The sequence below is a fragment of the Rhinoderma darwinii genome, chromosome 11 (genome assembly GCF_050947455.1).
Source record: "Rhinoderma darwinii isolate aRhiDar2 chromosome 11, aRhiDar2.hap1, whole genome shotgun sequence".
Classification (NCBI taxonomy): Eukaryota; Metazoa; Chordata; class Amphibia; order Anura; family Rhinodermatidae; genus Rhinoderma; species Rhinoderma darwinii.
The window spans coordinates 70,045,000-70,064,258 of NC_134697.1; the positions used below are offsets into that span (position 1 = coordinate 70,045,000).

General features: G+C 44.8%; 1 protein-coding gene across 1 annotated transcript in view; it reads right to left on the bottom strand.

Moving 5' to 3' along the window:
* Positions 1 to 18,392, bottom strand: part of LOC142662966 (synaptotagmin-15-like) — a 71,747-nt gene extending 53,355 nt beyond the window's left edge. Inside the window, exon 1 of the mRNA XM_075841259.1 lies at positions 18,272 to 18,392. Within this exon, the coding sequence (XP_075697374.1) occupies positions 18,272 to 18,392 (121 nt within the window). The remainder of the gene's footprint in view (positions 1 to 18,271) is intronic.
* Between the last annotated feature and the right edge of the window lie 867 nt (positions 18,393 to 19,259).

A 19,259-nucleotide genomic window follows, 5' to 3' on the forward strand; every position in this document is an offset into this window, starting at 1 on the left:
GAATATAACAAGTACATGGGGGGGGTGGATTTAAGCGACCAGGTTTTACAGCCCTATTTAGTAAAACGCAAAACTAAAACCTGGTACAAAAAGGTGGCCATTTATTTGTTACAGGTGGCCATCCACAACTCATTTGTGCTCTACAAAAAAAACAGAGGCAGAGACACATACCTGGATTTCCAGGAAAAAATTATTGAAGGCCTCATTTTTGATGTTCAGGACACCCGAGAATGCCCCCAGTCTGAGGATGTCACGCGACTGACTGAAAGACACTTCATCAGTCGGATTCCCCCAACAGCAACCAGAAGCAACCCACAGAAAAAGTGCCGCGTCTGCAGAAAAGACGGGCACCGCAAAGATTCCCGATATTTCTGTCCCTCATGTCCCTCACAACCAGGCCTGTGCATTGAGCCATGTTTTAAAAAATACCACACTGTTCTGAATTATTAGATTTTAGTTAATTTGTTGAAAATATATTTGCCCTACATTACGTTTTTATTTTTCCCCTGATTTTACTCCAAGGGTGAGGGAGGGAATGGGTGGGGGGTGGATGTCATGTTTGCATGTTTTCTAAAGTTCATCTGCTGGAGAGCTCCATTTGCATTAACCTGCAATTTCTTATTTTAGAAAACCCCAAAAAATAAATTCCCATTATACCCCTAGATGAATATTTTGAGATTTCTGCTTCAAGAGCAGATATTTTGGAAGTGTTATAGAAACTCTGTTGAGTTTTGTAAAACCAGCTTTGAAAAAAAGCGATTTGTGAAATAATCTTCTTCTATCCTCCGCCCTCCTACTTCTCTATGTGATAAATAAGACACACATATTTGGTATCCCCGTGCACGGGAGAAGTGGCAGAATGTGAACGGAGATTAATTTTGACCGTGGTCTATACCGTGTGTGAAAAATGCTGGTATAAACTGACGCATTTGCTAAAAAATTGCTAATTTTATTTTGATCCATCTTATTCAAGAAACTTTCAGAAGAAAACTGGACTGTCTAAAAATATGATAAACCCCTTGAAGGAAACCTTGTGGGGTCTACTTGTGTGAATGAAGTCATTTATGGGGTGTTTCTAATGTTTCAGCAGCATTAGGCCCCCCAGAAAACAGTATGCGGCTCTAAAATCAAATGCAAAATTCCTGGACCGAAAAGGCCAAAAAGCCTCCTTTTATGCCAAGCCCTGGCACATGCCCGCACAGCTTATAAGGCACACATATTTGGTATCCCCATGCACGGAAGTGGAAGAACGTGAAAGGAGATGAATTTTGGCCGTGGTCTATACCGTGTGTGAAAAATACTAGCCTAAACTGACGCATTTGCTAAAAAAGTGCTGATTTTATTTTGTTCCATCTTATTCAAGAAACTTTCAGAAGAAAACTGGACTTGCTAAAAATATGATAAACCCCTTGAAGGAAACCTTGTGGGGTCTAATTGTGTGAATGAAGTAATTTATGGGGTGTTTCTAATGTTTCAGCAGCATTAGGCCCCCCAGAAAACAGTATACGGCTATAAAATCAAATGCAAAATTCCTGGACCGAAAAGGCCAAAAAGCCTCCTTTTATGCCAAGCCCTGGCACATGCCCGCACAGCGAATAAGGCACACATATTTGGTATCCCCATGCACGGGAGAAGTGGAAGAACGTGAAAGGAGATGAATTTTGTCCGTGGTCCATACCGTGTGTGAAAAACGCTAGCATAAACCGACGCAATTGTTAAATTCTTGCATTTTTTTCCAATTTTGCCCACTTTAGAGAAAGAAAAAAAAAATGATATATACTGACAAATGCCACTAAAACAAAGCCCTATCTGTCCTTTAAAAAGAGTGTAAAATTCAAAGATGAACTTTATTCACCTGCTGAGTTATAGTCATCTAAAGAAGCGCATAGCAAAATTGTGAAATTTGCTCTGGTCATTTAGCTGTAAAACAGCCTAGTCCTTAACCGGTTAAATTATTATTATTCATAAGAACTTCCATTTGCCTCTTCCATTTTTTTTTTCAAGGTCGATATTCCCGACACAACTGGCTTCCCTACTTCGGGTTGTACTGCTCCCACTGACTCCCGTAAGACCACTGGTAACGCAGCATTTGGACTTAGATTTTCTGCTACCACTTTCTTTGGGCCGCCAAATTTTGCTCCCCATAGGAGATTGCGATTATGAACATAAAAATGTATCCAGCTCGGTTGAAGTTGATGACATACCCCCACTAGCACTTCTATCTGTCCCTTCGTCCAGTTTTTTTTTATTTGCGGCATCACCCCGTTTGGCTCAAGTATATCTAGTTTAGAATACACAGATATTGCATGCAGTACGTAGGCCGGTCACCACAGACCACTTTATCAGTATCCCAGATTTGCAGTACACAAACTCCTGAGTACACAAGATTTAATTAAAGCTCTTTAGTCAGATACACGACCCCAAATGTTTTGCAACGTATCTGCTCCCGTACACATAGACATCGATTTCAGTACATTTGCGGATTAACACAGGTCGGTTTTTCAGAATGCCATATTTCCAGTGCACCAGGTCCAAGCACTTCAGATTTCAGTTAAGATGCACAGACCAATTGCTACAAACAGGTTTTCAATCTCCCAGATCTACAATGAACTTCGTCCCAAACACACAGGTTTGCCTTGTCTTAAACAAGCGGATTTTCCAGGGTAGTAGATTTAAAACATATAAAGTCCCGAACATGTAAGTTTATCTGAGGTAGCTTAGACCACTTAACACAAACCACTTTTTTAGTATGACAAGATTGCAGTGCCTAGGCCAATCACAGTGGACTGGGATTACAGTATCCCAAATTTTCAGTGTATCGCTTCTCAAGTTAGCGTGTTTAACCCCTTAAGGACCAAGCCTTTTGTTTTCACTCTCCGCGTCCCAAAAAAAACAACTTTTTTTCATTTTTCCGTTAATAGAGTAGTGAGAGGGCTTATTTTTTTTTTGCGGGGAGCATTGTAGTTTCTAATGGCACCATTTAAAGTACCGTATAATGTACTGGGAAACTGAAAAAAAAATTCTTTGCCGGCTGAAAATGGAAAAAAAATAAAATAAATATGATTCCCACATTGTATTTTTGTTTTTACAGCTTTCACCGCGTAGTAAAAATGACAACTTAACTTTATTCTGCGGCTCATTGTGATTACGGTGATACCAAAATGTATGTAGTTTTTTTTATATTTTACTACTGGAAAAAAAAAATAGTTTTGTTTCACCACATTCTGAGAGCCATAACTTTTTTATTTTACCATGGATCGAGCGGTGTCTGGGTTTATTTTTTGCAGGGCGAGTTGTAGTTTTTATTGGTACCATTTTTTATTAGATACAACTTTCTGATCACTTATTAAAAAATTTTTTAGAGCGAAGTGCAACCTACAGGGGACTGGGTGGCATCGCCTACAGGGGGCAGGGTGGCATCGCCTACAGGGGGCTGGCTGGCATCACCTACCAGGGGGCTGGCTGGCATCACCTACCAGGGGGCTGGCTGGCATCACCTACCAGGGGGCTGGCTGGCATCACCTACCAGGGGGCTGGCTGGCATCACCTACCAGGGGGCTGGCTGGCATCACCTACCAGGGGGCTGGCTGGCATCACCTACCAGGGGGCTGGCTGGCATCACCTACCAGGGGGCTGGGTGGCATCACCTACCAGGGGGCTGGGTGGCATCACCTACCAGGGGGCTGGGTGGCATCACCTACCAGGGGGCTGGGTGGCATTATCTACAAAGGGCTGTGTGTGGCAACAAATTTAAATGAAATTCATCCGATTTTAAAACGGACAGGGGAAAAAACTGATGCAAATCGGGTCCAAACCGGCAAGTAAAAATGGCAACACGGCCCGGAACGGATACAAACCGGTCGGGAAAAAATCGGCCAAAAACGGACGATTTCCCCGGCCGACACTCGGACCCTGTCGTGTGAATGAGGCCTTAGTCTATTTTCTTTCCAATTATTTTGAAGTCATCTTGTAAGGCCATGTTCACATCTGCGTCAGGGCTCCTTTCCGACGTTACGTCGGAGCTTTCCGTCAGAACGGATTTCAATAGTGACGGATCGGGTGCCAATGGTTTCAGTTTGTCTCCGTTGTGCAAGGGTTCCGTTGTTTTGACGGGATGAATACCGTAGTCGACTGAAGCCCTGACGCTGATGTGAATGAAGCCTAAGGCTGGATTCACACGAGCATGTTCGTTCCGTAAAGGACGGAACGTATTTCGGCCGCAAGTCCCGGACCGAACACACTGCAGGGAGCCGGGCTCCTAGCATCATAGTTATGTACGACGCTAGGAGTCCCTGCCTCTCCTTGGAACTACTGTCCCGTACTGAAATTACTAACACTGGCATCCATTACCCAAAAGCGTTTTTAGGATCCATTTAACGTATACGTCATGAAAAGTAGAAGAAAAGAGAGCAGCAGCACATCAGTCGTAGCCTAATAACTCCGAACAGACATCAAGAAAAGGAAAACTGCAGCACACTTGTATTGAAGATATCAAAAAAGAAATTGAAAAAGACCCACATTAGGGTCCAAACGTCGCTGTAAGGGTATGTTCACACGCAGTGTTTTCAGAAGTAATTCGGGCATTTTACACCTCAAATTACGCCTGAAAAAACATCTCCATTACGCCTACAAACATCTGCCCATTGCTTGCAATGGGATTTACGATGTTCTGTTCCCACAAGCCTTTATTTTACGCGTCACTGTCAAAAATACAGCTCGTAAAATCACGGCTCGTCAAAAGAAGTGCAGGACACTTCTCGGGATGTTTTTGGAGGTGTTTTTCATTGACTCCATTGAAAAACAGCTCCAAAAACGGCCGTAAAAAACGCGAGTTGTTAAAAAAACGTCTGAAAATCAGGAGCGTTTTTTGCCTGAAAACAGATCCGTATTTTCAGACGTTTCTGGTCATTGCGTGTGAACATACCCTTATGGTGAAATAAACTTCTTGTGCCTTTTTTTGATACCTTCAATACAAGTGTGCTGCAGTTTTCCTTCTCTTCACGTCATGAAACGGTCATGAGAGCTTATGACATATAAGTTGAGCCGTATCCCAGAATAGTCCATACGTGTTGAAAGCCACTGTTTGACATGCGAAACAGGAATCCATTAAAATTTATGTCATGAACTTTTCAATAGCTTTTCGTCACATATGTTAAACTGATACCATAATAGCCTAAGGGTGATGGAAGCCAAACGGTGACATTCATCACACACAGACTATTATGGGAGCCGTTTAACGTAGAAGTCATGAAAAGGTAGTGAGAGTTTGACGTATAGTTTAAATGCATCTCATAATAGTCTATTGGGATGGCACAGTTATTTTTTTGGAAGCTTGAAGTAAATGGGGTCTTAATAGCTTCTTATGTAACATGGGTGCCTTTGAGACCCATCGAACACCAGAGCGCGAGTACGACAGCTACCTCTGCACCCCCTAAGGGCTTGTTCACACGTAACGGGTTTGCTGCATATTTTATTTATATGCGGCGTAATACAGTAGCAGCAAAGTGGGTGTGATTTAACAAATGTCATCCACGTAATTTACTGCTGAAATGCTGCAGAATTTCTTACATGGGGGTGGAAATATCATCACAGGAAGCAGAAATGTCACCATCACACAGCCCTTTAAAAAAAAAAATAAAATAAGAAAACGCACCCAAAAAACTGCAGCAAAAATTTGCACTATTTTCCACAGTAAAAAACGCATAAAATGGTGCTCATTGCCGGCCAGTTTATGTGTAAAAATTTCTGCAGCAAATCCGTTACGTGTGGACAACCACTAAAGTTACACTCCTGTTCCAAGTAAGGCTGGGTTCACACGTGGCGGAATTTCACTTAAATTCGGCTGCGGACACTCCGCAGCGTTAATCCGCAGCGGAGCCGTTTGTCCATTGACTTCCACTTTAATTTAGCAGTGTTCGTTTAGACGATGCGTAAAATTCCGCTGCGGAGCATAGGCTGCGGAGCGGAATTTGGTGTCCGCAGCATGCTCTGTCTGTTGCGGAGCAGTGGCGGACTCATGGCGGAATTTCTCCATTGACTTCAATGGAGATTCTAATTTCCGCAATGAAGTCCGCAGATGTCATGCACATGTTATGTGTGCTGCGGATGCGTCTTGCTTTTTTAACTTGACATTTCTTCAATCTGGCTGGACCTATGTATTTCTAGGTCTACAGCCAGACTGAGGAAGTCAATGGGGCTCCCGTAATGACGGGAGCGTTGCTAGGAGACGTCTGTAAATAGTCACTGTCCAGGGTGCTGAAAGAGTTAAGCGATCGGCAGTAGCTGTTTCTGCCCCCTGGACAGTGACTACCGATCCCAATATACAGCAACCTGTAAAAAAATAGAAGTTCATACTTACCGAGAACTCCCTGCTTCTGTCTCCAGTCCGGCTTCCCAGGATGACGTTTCAGTCTAAGTGACGGCTGCAGCCAATCACAGGCCAAGCACAGGCTGCAGCGGTCACATGGACTGGCGCGTCATCCAGGGAGGTCGGGCTGGATGCCGAAAGAGGGACGCGTCACCAAGACAACGGCCGTTAAGTATGAAATTCGTTTACTTTCACTAGGGAAAGTGCTGTCCCTTCTCTCTATCCTGCACTGATAGAGAGAAGGGAAGCACTTTTCCCGCAGTCCGCAGCAGCTAGTCCGCATCAATTTACTGCACATTTTGGGCAGATCCGCAGCCGTAATCCGCAACCCGGATTAGGTGCGGAATTGATGCGGACAGTTGCGGAGGAAATCCGCCACGTGTGGCCATGCCCTAAAAGTGGTTTCAACCTGACCAGATTACAATTGCCTCCTTAACGTATCTTCATTCAAACATTGTTTGTTAGTAACATTTTACTTTTATTTTACTCCGTTTAGCTTTGCATCTGATTTAAAGCGTATCTAAAAGTAAACATTTTTACAGGACTTCTTAACCTAAGCAGGTTACAAGTGAGAGTAAGGGTATGTTCACACGGCAGCGTCCGTAACGGCTGAAATTACAGGGATGTTTTCAGGAGAAAACATCCCCGTAATTTCAGCCGTAACGGCATGTGCAGGCGCTTGAACGCCGCGTCCATTACGGACGTAATTGGCGCTGCTTTTCATTGGAGTCAATGAATAACGGCTCCAATTACGCCCCAAGAAGTGACAGGTCACTTCTTTGACGCGGGCGTCTATTTACGCGCCGTCATTTGACAGCGGCGCGTAAATATACGCCTTGTGTGAACAGACAAACGTCAGCCCATTGCTTTCAATGGGCAGATGTTTGTCAACGCTATCGAGGCGCATTTTTTGGACGTAATTCGGGGCAAAAATGCCCGAATTACGTCCGTAATTAGTGTGTGTGAACATACCCTAAGGGTATGTTCACACGGCCTATTTTCAGACGTAATTCGGGCGTTTTACGCCTCGAATTACGCCTGAAAAGACGGCTCCAATACATCTGCAAACATCTGCCCATTGCTTGCAATGCGTCTTACGATGTTCTGTTCAGACGAGGTGTCATTTTACGCGTCGCTGTCAAAAGACGGCACGTAAAAAGACGCCCGCCTCAAAGAAGTGCATGTCACTTCTTGGGACGTAATTGGAGCCGTTTTTCATTGACTCCATTGAAAAACAGCTCCAATTACGTCCGTAATGGACGCCGCGAAAAACGCGTGCACTTGTAAAAACATCTGAAAGTCAGGAGGTGTTCTCGCTTGAAAACAGCTCCGTAATTTCAGACGTATTTTGTTAAGACGTGTGAACATACCCTAACTGTTGGCTGAACAATCTCACCCCAACTCCACCTTGTAATTTCTATGAAGGGAGCAGGGAAAAGCTCATCTTAAAGAGACTCAGGCCACTTATAATTTGGTGACAATCTCCTACATAAGGAGATGGGCGCTGTAATGTAGGTGACAGCAGTGATTTTTATTTAGAAAAACGATCTATTTTTACGACGTTAGGAGCGATTTTAGTTTTATGCTAATTACTTTCTTAATGCCCAAGGGGACGTGTTTTTACTTCAGACCAAGTGGGCGTTGTACAGAGCAGTGTATGACGCTAACCAATCAGTGACTAATCAGCGTCATACACTTCTCTCCATTCATTTACACAGCACACTCATGTGTCATGACAATGAATATACATTACCTCCAGCCAGAACATGAAGTGTATTCAGGGTATGTTCACACGAGGGCGTCCGTAACGGCTGAAATTACGGGGATGTTTCAGCCTGAAAACATCCCCATAATTTCAGCCGTACCGGCATGTGCAGGCGCTTGAACGCCGCGTCAATTACGGACTTAATTGGCGCTGCTATTCATTGAAGTCAATGAATAACGGCTCCAATTACGGCCAAAGAAGTGACAGGTCACTTCTTTGATGCGGGCGTCTATTTACGCGCCGTCATTTGACAGCGGCGCGTAAATTACGCCTCGTGTGAACAGACAAACGTCTGCCCATTGCTTTCAATGGGCAGATGTTTGTCAGCGCTATTGAGGCGTTATTTTCGGACGTAATTCTGGGCAAAAACGCCCGAATTACTTCCGTAAATAGGCCGTGTGAACATACCCTTAGACTCCTGACACTTCTGAATCTTTTCTGTGAGATTCCAGCAAGGCAAACGTAATCTCGTTTTAAATGACAGTTTACAGCGTAATCTCACGAGATTACGTTTGCCTTGCTAATCGTTCATTAATTGTAAGCGAGGTTACACGTTCAATTAATCATGATTTTTATTTAGGTCATAAATCTCCCAGCCCTAATTATTAATGACAAAAAGCATCTAATTCATGAAAATGAATAGAAATATGCGAGACATTTTGGGTCAGCTTGGCATTTCTTCCCCAGGGCAAAGATTCAGTTTGCTCACCTAACTCCGCTTCTAAATAGCTTGGCCAAGGCAGAGTGACTTATTGGCACCCCCTCCCCAGCACCTGGGCCACATGCCTCTCTAGTCCCTACCCCAACAACATCCGTGGGTTATTTTATTATACTCATTCAGCTACATCCAAACCCATTTTCTTCATTTGGGATCTTTTAAATCGGCACATTTCCTTATGCTTTCTGTTATAAGTTTCAACAATCGGTCTCCATTGAGTGTTCTGAGAACAGTAATATGCCATTGTTATTCCATTGCCAGTGACTGAAAACGCGTTCATTTATTATTAATGTATGTGCATATCAACTTTGGGACCAAGCCAACGTAAATTGGGAGTAAATGCTGTAAGAATTGTTTCCTACACCCAAATTTGTGTCTGAACCCAAAAAGCATAATAATTCATAAAGCAGTTTCTTTGTATCTAGCTATTTAACCGATTTTTATGATTTTCAGTTCTCCCTATAGCTGCAACTAGTAGAACATGAACAGTCTACCTTTGTACATGGGATTGGTGGATCTAAGAAACATTTATCAACACCTTTTTTTGGGATTGTAATCGTTTTTGCTGTTAAAACACTGCACCTCGGAATCCCATGTAATTCGCTGCTTAAGTAATATGCTGCCATGACCTGAATTCTCACACATTTCAGGTCATACACTTGTTTGAGTAGTGAGATAAGCAATACAGTCCGAAAACTGCTACTGAAATACAGTTCCCATCTGCTCAGTGGGGAAAAGGTGTAGTAGATGTCTGCGGACAGCCCTGCTTCATTCAACTAGGTGAAGTCAGCCTTTTAGATACTGGAAAAAAAAAAAAAGCCGTTATGAAATCTGGCTTTGGTATGGTTATATCTTAGGTTCATTTCAGCAAAATGACATACAGATGTAGCCAAGTTTATCTTGACTCTGATAACTTGCTGCCGTATATCACATCACAAAAGCCATTGATACGTCATTGAAAAAGTTAAGTTAGTTTCTTGCCAATGCGTACGTATTTAAAGCGTTCGGTCAAGATAAAGGTGGCTACATCTGTATTTGTTGACTTTTCCAGGCTTGAATACACTAATTCCAGCTGACTACTGCATTGCTGATCAGTCATCCCCATTAGCTATTTCATTTGTAAAACTGAAGCTACATTACTATTTAAAAGATAATAAAGTGATAAAATAAGGATTCCCTTAATAGTGAAAAGGTCATTTGCTATGAATTTATGTTGTGGTTAATCCCATATTGCGCTTATTAACTTTTCCATTGTATGTGTACACAAATGCATCCTGTCTAGAACTTCCAGCCAAGAAATTCTGCTGTAAACTCCCAGTTCCAGGTGTTCAGACGCAACATGTAACTCACCAGACATTGCTGCCTGTCCTCAGGTGCAGGAACAAGCAGCTGCTAGAAGGTATTTGTAGGGTTTTGAGGGGAAGTCTTCCTTGATGTGCTACTAAACCATATTCAGATGTGGACCTTTGCTGAGCAGTTCTCCAGGCGCACTCCAGTCATGATCACCTCCTCATTGAGCTGTGCTGTGAATAGTCTCCTGAGTCCTCCACTCCTCCTCCTGTAGACCCAGTGATCTATGTCTTGTGTTGTGAGGAGAGATAGCTTACAGGGGCGGAGAGAGAATGTGTAATAATGAGACATTTAGTCACTTTTCTTCTCATTCACAATCATCGGTTGCTTCTCCAGGATCATATCTGTAATTGAGAAAGATGCTGCTTATGTGAACATCTAGTATTTACCGTATTATAAATATATGGATAATGCCACTAAGACTCACACAATATTTTACAGATAGATTCCTAAAAGGTTTATTTCATAGTCCTAGTCAATTATCAAACCATTTACAGCTGAAATGTAGGATCAGCAAAAAGCTTAAAGAATTACATATTATATGTTGTGTATCGAACCAGGGAATAATACAAGGTATTATCAGATCTCTCCCACTTAGAAAGAGAATGATTCCAACATTAAAAGGGTTATCCAAGGAACAAAAATTGCAAAAAATTGCATTGCATTAAAATGTTTATGTAAAAAGAAGTCACTTACTAATGTACTTTAATTTAAAATTCGGTACTAAATGGTGCCGTTCAAACCCGGTGAATTGTTCCCGGAAGTGCTGGAGCTTTTCTAATATTGATCACGCGCCGACACGGCCCCACGTGACTGAGGGCTTGCTTCATGTGCTGTGCGTGTCGACATGTTATCAATGGCATGAACGCAAGTGGCTGTCACATTGCCTATTGCTGGAGTCTTCGAGCAGAGCATCAGTTAGCGCTTTTCTCGGGACTCCAGTACTGCTGCCGACGTCATTGCCCATATATGGACAGTGACAGTAACGTAGGCAGCAGTGTTGGAGTCCCCAGGCAGAGCATCTGCTCAGAAACTCCAGCTATGGGAAACCCCTGAAGACACTGACCAAATGTCGTGCGCAGTGCTGGAGTCCCGAGCAAAGCGCTCGCTGATGCTCTGCTCGGGGACTCCAGCAATAGGCAATGTAACAGCCCCTTGCAGTCATGCCATTGATAACACGCTGACACGAACAGCACAGGAAGCAAGCCCTCTGTCACGTGGGGCCGTGTCGGTGCGTTATCAATATTAGAAAACCAACATGACTTCCAGGAACAATTCATCGGGTTTGAACGGCATCATTTAGTACCAAATTTTAAATTAAAGTACATTAGTAAGTGACTTCTTTTTATATAAAAATATTAATGCAATGCAATATTTTGTAATTTTTGTTCCCCGGATAACCCCTTTAAGACTATTTTAGAGAATTTATTATTGATGCAATTCCCTAACGCAATCCTTTAAGGGGTTGCCTTATCTGAACAACCCCTATCCATATGCGAGGTGAGGATTTCCCTCTATGAGGTATAGTAATAAGCAGACACAAAATAGAGAAAGATGCCTCCAGCTCACCTTGTTAGCTAACTTGCTTAGATAGCTCCGCACGGATCCTCGTGTCGGCTCACGACAAATGGACAACAGCAGAGAAAAAGAAGTGGATCCAGCGTAGATGCATGTAAAATGGAAACTTGTTCCGAGTTTAATTGATCAAAAACTAAAAAATCAGGACTTAGTTGCAGATGTAAAATCCTGAAGTGTGAGGAGAAATATCGTAGGTAGAAGGGGCCTACGCGTTTCAGACGCTTCCAGCGTCCTTAGTCATGGCTGATAATCGTAATAAGCAGCTGCTCTTGCAGACCCAGTCAGTCCATGTAATACATTGATGGCCATTCATTTGTATGCCCATGTGTAATGCCACATTTCCCCTGTAGTGGCCGCTGCTTATACCAGAATAGTCAGCTTTTTGCTTGGGGTCTAATGTGCAGGATCTACATCAATCACTCTCATATTAAGACCAGAATCACATAGACAGTTTTGATGCAGATTTCGTGGCAGTTTTGGCTCAGTTTTGAGCCAAACACAAAAGTGGACATAAAAGAAAGGAGACATATCAGTCTTTTCTTTATACCTTTCTTTCCTTGTGGATACACTTGTGGCTTTGGCTTTAAATAGTGAGCCAAAAACTGCATCAAACTGTGTGTGATCCTAGCCTAAGGCCCGCTTCCCAAGTAATGTAAACGCTGTGGAGTTTCTGCAATGGCATCTGTGCGGAAATTCTGCAGCATTTCCAGTAGCCGCATAGTGAATAAGATTTAGAAAATCTCAAAAAAAACGCAGAAAAATTGTCCAGAAAGTGTTCTCCGGTGCGACTTTCAAATCCGCAGCATGTCAATTTATCCTGCGTGTTCTGTGCAAAGATGCTGCGTGTTTTGCCCATAATCTTCAAAGGGGAGCAGAAATTCTGCAACAGATTTGTTTTGTTGCGGTTTTTACAGCGTTTCCACTGTGGAAATGCAGTAAAAATCGCTCGAAATCCGAAGGTGCACATATACTTTCCTATAACCAATGTTTAACACTAATTCCTCAGGTAAAACCACAGCAATATGAGCAGGAAAAACGCACTATTTGGTGCAGATTTTTGTGACAGATTAAGGCCGTGTTCCCACGTAGCATAAACGCTGAGGAATTTCTGCAACCGAATTCTGTGCTGAAATTCCGCAGCGTGTACAGTAGCAGCAAAGTGGGAAAGATTTAGTAAATCTCATGTCCATGCTGCAGGGAAAAAACGCAGCATAAACGTTAATAACTTGACCTGTGGTGCGGAATTTAATGCTGCATTTTCATTGATTTTCTGCTGCAGGTTTTGCAACCACATTGAATTCAATGGCGAAAAAAGAAAGCCAAGTGTTGTGACTTTTGTGGCGTATTCGCAGCCTTTACGCCACAAAAAATCGTAATGCCGGAAAAACAGCAAACAATCAAACATATTTACCCAGTATTCCCTCCTTCTTCGTGCAGCCCGGCCTCCTGGGATGACGGTGTGTCCTACGTGACAGCTGCTGCCAATCACTGGCTGCAGCATCACATGACCTGCAACATCATCCAGGGAGGTGGGAGCGCACGTCAGAGGAGGGTGGGGGTAAGTATGTGCGCTTAATTACGCAGCGGAATTTATGTCCGCAAAATCGCACCACAATGTGGAAAGTCGAGTTCCGGGTCCGATACGCTGCATGGTTTAATGCAGCATGTCCGTCCCGTGGGAACCTGGCTTTAGGCCTTATTTACACAAACGTGTTTCACGTCCGTGATACACGCGTGAAAATCACGCGCGTCGCACGGACCTATGTAACTCAATGGGGCCGTTCATACAGTCCGTAATTTTCACGCAGCGTGAGTACGCTGCGTAAAACTCACGACATGACCTATACTTGAGCATGTTTTGCGCATCACGCACCCAAGTCAATGGGTGCGTGAAAATCACGCGCAGCACACGGACGCACTTCCGTGTGCTGTGCGTGATTCACGCAACGCAACAGTAGATCAAGAAATTAAGGGAAAAATAAAACCACCTCCTTCATTCCTTTTTATAAAGATCAAAACCGCATATCATAAGGATGGCATATGCGTGAAAATCACGCAGCCACGCACCAAATACTTATGACACATGGAACTGCAATGTGCAAAAAACGCTGAGTTTCTTGTGCGCGCAAAACGCACACATTTGAATTTTGCCTTAACAGCATTTTTCTTGAGATTCTGCTGCAGATTTTTTGTTGCAGAAAATCTGCAGCTATCCTGTGCGTGGGAACATACCCTAATAGCCGGGTTCCCACGGGTCGGATACGCTGCGTAAAAACGACGCAACGTATCCAACCTGGAACCCGCACCATATTGTGGTGCGTTTTTTTGGGACGTAACTTCCGCTGCGGAAAGCAGTGTAGAAAAAAAATATGTTTATACTTACCCCCTCCCTCTCTTCTGTGCGTACTCCAGCCTCGAAAGATGACTTGCAGGCCATGTGACGCTGCAGCCTGTGATTGGCTGCAGCGGTCAAATTGGATGAAATGTCATCCCAGGAGGCTGGACTGCAGTAAGAACCAGGGAGTTCTGGGTAAGTATGACTTATTTTTCCCCTGAGTTGTGTTTTTTGCGGCGGAATCGCTGAGATTCGGCTTCAAAAGTTGCAACACTTGCATTTCTGTTGTGGGTTTTGCAACAGAAAAGCAACGAAAACGCAGCATAAATTGAAATGCTATGGAATTAAATTCTGCACCGCAGTTCAATTTATTAATGTTTACGCTGCTTTTTTCCACAGCGTGGGCATGAAATTTTCTAAATCTCATCCACTTTGCTGCTAAGTAAATGCTGCAGGATTTCCGCTCAGAATTCTGTTACGGAAATTCCGCAGCGTTTACACTACGTGGGAACCCGGCCTAAAGGTGTTGACTTTGATGCAACTTTGTGTCCTGTATGTGCACATTTTCTGTATTTTGGCTAAACTAATTAAAGAGGCTCTGTCACCAGATTATAAGTGCCCTATCTCCTACATAATCTACATGACGGCCCTTGCCGGTCACGGCTAGGCTGCCGTTAGGTGCAGAGTTCTCCGGCACATGCACATGGCGCATTTGCCTCAGCTGCCCACCTGCTCCTGCTGTCTTTTTTTGCGCATACGCAGGGAGCCACACCACGTGTTCGTGGTGACGGCCCAGGCGCATGCGCACTGGGAGCGAGTGAAGCCGCTCAACACGGCTGCATGGCCGATTTACGCTTGTGGTTCTGCGCATTCGCTCGGGGCCACATCACATACTCGCGGTGTTGGCCCCGGCGTGCGCACTGCACACGATCAGATGCCGACTTCAGTGCGCGTGGCGCCCACCGGTTGAAAGAGAGAGGTAAGTGCGCCACAGGGTGCACACTATTGCTTAAATTAACTTTAATTATCTATGGGTCTATATAGTAATGATTACACCTCAGTGCAAAAATAACCCGTGAGGATGCCACATTGTGGCGATATGCGTGGGGACTTCAGTCCCCTTTTCCCCCTTCAACCTTATCACATAAATATGCTGGTTAGATGCAACATTTTTCCTTTTGGATGCTCATATGCTAGAAACGCATATTGAGGGGATCAAGTGGATGTGTGGGAGTTTCTTCTGCTTACCACTTATCAGGGTGGTCACCCCCAGAGATTTTGTCTAGCATGTTTTTGCTATTTTAAATGTTTTTAATTATTCATGTGGTGTATTTACTTTAAATAAAAGATATATTTGTGATATACATAGTTATTCTATGGTATTTATTTGCCCTTTATAAATACTTGTTTGTGTTTTGTACTTTATACAGCCCCCTGTAGATAGCGCCACACACAGCCCCCTCTTGTATATAACGCCACACAGCCCCCTGTAGATAGCTCCATATACAGCCGCCCTTGTAGTTAACACCACTCAGCCCCCTGTTAAAGATAGTGCCATACAGCCCCCTGTTGTAGATAGTGCGACACAGCCCCCCTGTTGCAGAAAACGCCACACAGCCCCCCTTGTAAATAGGGCCACACCCAGCCCCCCTTGTAGATAGTGCCACACACAGCCCCCCTTGTAGATAGTGCCACACAAAGCCCCCACTTGTAGATAGTGCCACACAGCCCCCCTTGTAGATAATACCACACAGCCCCGCTTGTATATAGCGCCACACAGCCCCTCCTCGTAAATAGCGCCACACTGACCCCCTTGTAAATAGCGCCACACTGACCCCCTTGTAAATAGCGCCACACTGACCCACCTTGTAAATAGCGCCACACTGCCCCCTTGTAAACAGCGCCTCACAGCCCCCCACGTGTAAAAGGCGCCACACTGTAAACAGAGCGGAGAACGGTAGCCTACCTCTACCACTCTCCGCTCTGCCTGACGTGACTCTCCACAGGAGCCGAGGAGGTCATGCGGCGCAGGCAGCGGCAAAGTTCCTTATGACTAGGGTCAGTGACAGCCCGGGAGTGAACCAGTGAGTTCAGGTGACAGGTCAGGTGACTGGACTGGTCCACTCCAGGGCTGTCACTGACCCCAGTCAGAACGCCGCTGTATGAATTCCTGGCTCTTCCTAACGCTGATCACTGCTGCAGGTGTCCAACATACAGGGCGACTATCAGCAGCGATCAGCTGCTCTGCTGCGGCACACCCTCCTTCCCCACCACCTAGTTGCGCACAGGGAACATGCCTCACCTGCCCCCCCTAGCTACACCCCTGTCATTCAACGACACAAGTGGCGCAATGACGTTATCGCACCGTTTGCGTCATTAAAAGGCACTGAGTGGCAGCCAATCAGTGTCTTTCAACATTGCGTCATTCAAAGGAGCTGATTGGCAGGCTGCCTTGCCGTGTTATTCAGTGACGCAAGCGGCATGATGACTACATCACACCGCTTACATCATTGAAAGGCACTGGATAGCGGGGCACTTTGCATGCCCCACCATACAGCACTTATGCATGGAATTGTATCTGTGTCCTATAGACACAGGTACAATTATAGTGAAGGAGGGGGTGGCGGCGGCTGGTTTCTGTGGTACCTGTGGCAGCTGAAGAGGTGCTCTGGGCCCACAGAAAACGTGCTCCTGGTTGCAGGGAACAAACTCAGTATCACTCTCCCCCATGGAGAAGTAATCCAGGTATTCAGGGGGATCCAGATCATTCCACACTCCAGCGGTGGTGGTGGACGTTCTACCACATAGTGCGGGTGTGGAGATGCCGCGGATGCAGAGTGCGTCGCCGTATAGTGCAGCGTGGCCGCAGGGCAAAGCATAGCCCGACCCAGGCTGGAGGGCCCCGATAGTGGAGGAGTGGGAGGCATGAGTTGGCTACATACGGCCTCCGGCGCAGAACTGGAAGCATGCGCCATAGCCGGGTAGACGCTCAAAGGGAAGTGCCAGTGCTCGGTGCCCAGGACGGGCTGCAGGGGACAAGTGGGAAGCCCCCTAAACTTCTAAACATTTCTCTCTGGAGAATTAACCATTTCTGCAGTCTAAGGCCTTGCTGCTATATGCTGCTATATGCCTATGGGCCTACAAACACAGATTTATGCAGGACTGTACAGGAGAGCGGCCCCTGATCAGTGGAGCGGCCGGCACACCAGGAAAATTCCCGGCAAAGTACATGGCCAATCTGCCCCTGGCCATCTGGACAAGGTACACTGCCAATTTCTTGTACCAGATTTAGCTTTTTCTCATGGCACTATATGGTTTTAAAACCTGATCATTCAGATCAACCCCCAAATTAATTTATTAAGATGTAAAGCTACGTGTGGAGACAGGGGTGCAGCTGGAACTCTGGGTGCAGAAGGTTCCACACTATCTTCTCACTGGTTGTTATGCAGGGTGGACATTCTGGCGGCTGTATTGTCCTGTCCTTCCCCTCATAAATAAGAAAGGATGTGTGTATCCGGTCTGACATTCACAGAGTGTGTAGATCTTGACGCCATATCTGGCACGCTTATTGGGCAAATTGTGGCGAATCTTTAGCCTGCCCTTGAAGTGAACCAAGGATTCATCGATTGAGATTTCTTTCTTGAGCGTTGTAAATTGCGGAAAAATGTTGGGATAAAATAGTAATGATTGGCCTAATTTTAAAAAGTCTATCAAAATTGGGGTCATCTTGGCCATCTATGAAGGGCCTCAAAGCGGGGTCTGGTCATTGTATTGCAGGACAGTGGACAGTGATCTAAAATGTCAGTGGACCAGTAGGATCTCACGTCTGGCTTTTTAGTTAGACCCATGTTGAGGACTAACCCCCAATATTTTTGCATTTCGGCACAATTAGTGGAATGCCCCTATTGGGCTGGGTATGAAAGGAGTTGGGGTGTTCCAAAATAAATGGCTGGGCATTAAGGCTGGTTTGGTCCACCATAAGCTGGATAAAATCATCAGAAAAAAACTGTTTGAAAAAAAACCATTACAGATAGCCCTTTCCTCTGCACAGGAATTTCTGCTGCAGCAGTAAATTCTAGGATTTGTGGAGTATATTTGGTTGGGGGTGACCAATCAGAGCTGGCAGTTCCGGTGGTCAGGCAGAACCTGGGAACTAACCCTCCTGCGGCTGCGAGGGGGAGGACGAGAGCATGAACTCTGTTTCTTTATCGCTCGCTGTGTCTGTATCAGAGGCGATCGTGGCATACACCTCCTCAGCGGTGTAATATCTCACTGCCATTTTATAAATGTGTGTGTGTACGAACTGACAACTGACAGTGACGGATTGACACTGTAGGACTGACAAGTGGCGCGACAGATTAACACTGACGACTGACACGACAGGTTGACACTGACAACTGACACGACTAATTAATGTAGACGAGCTAGAGAACTACCTAAGAACTAAATCAAATAATTTTTTTGTGAATTATGTTGGAAAAAAAATTCTCCCTTATACACTGGGAGGTGGTGAGGTCAGACACAGGGAGGAGTTGATGAGAGGTGTGGAAAGGGTTAATGGGTGCTTCTTTTTTTTTTACTTTGAGGAGCAGACAAAACGGCACAGGCCCACAGGCTCTGATCTCTTCTACTTTACTTCACCAACCAAGAGATCAGAGCCTGTCACCGGTATTTTTTACCCGTCCTGGGGAAAAACGCACTGTGATTGGTGGTTTGAACAGACCCACCAATGACAGCGATCGCCGGCAATGGACCACTTCTATTGATCCATTGCCGGTCACATGAGGCAGGGGCGGGAAATAGTTATTAACATTCCCGGATCTTACTACAAGTACTGGGAACGGTTTTAGACTTAAATACAAAGTGATTGGTGGATCTGTACAGCCGCGTTGGACCGCTATGATAGGTCAATTGACGGTGACAGGGGAGTGTCAGCTGTTGGGAACAGCTGATCTCCTGGTTTCCGGACACTGTCACTGGCACTGTACGTCCCGGTGCAGCAAGTAACCCCTCGCCAGGATGCACAGTTACTGACTCATGCGGCTACGGCTTAATGTACAGGGTATCTATATGGACATAATGTGGAGTATTTATATTTTTTCTGTCACTGTCAATCATTATACAATGAAATTACTTCCCTCCCCAG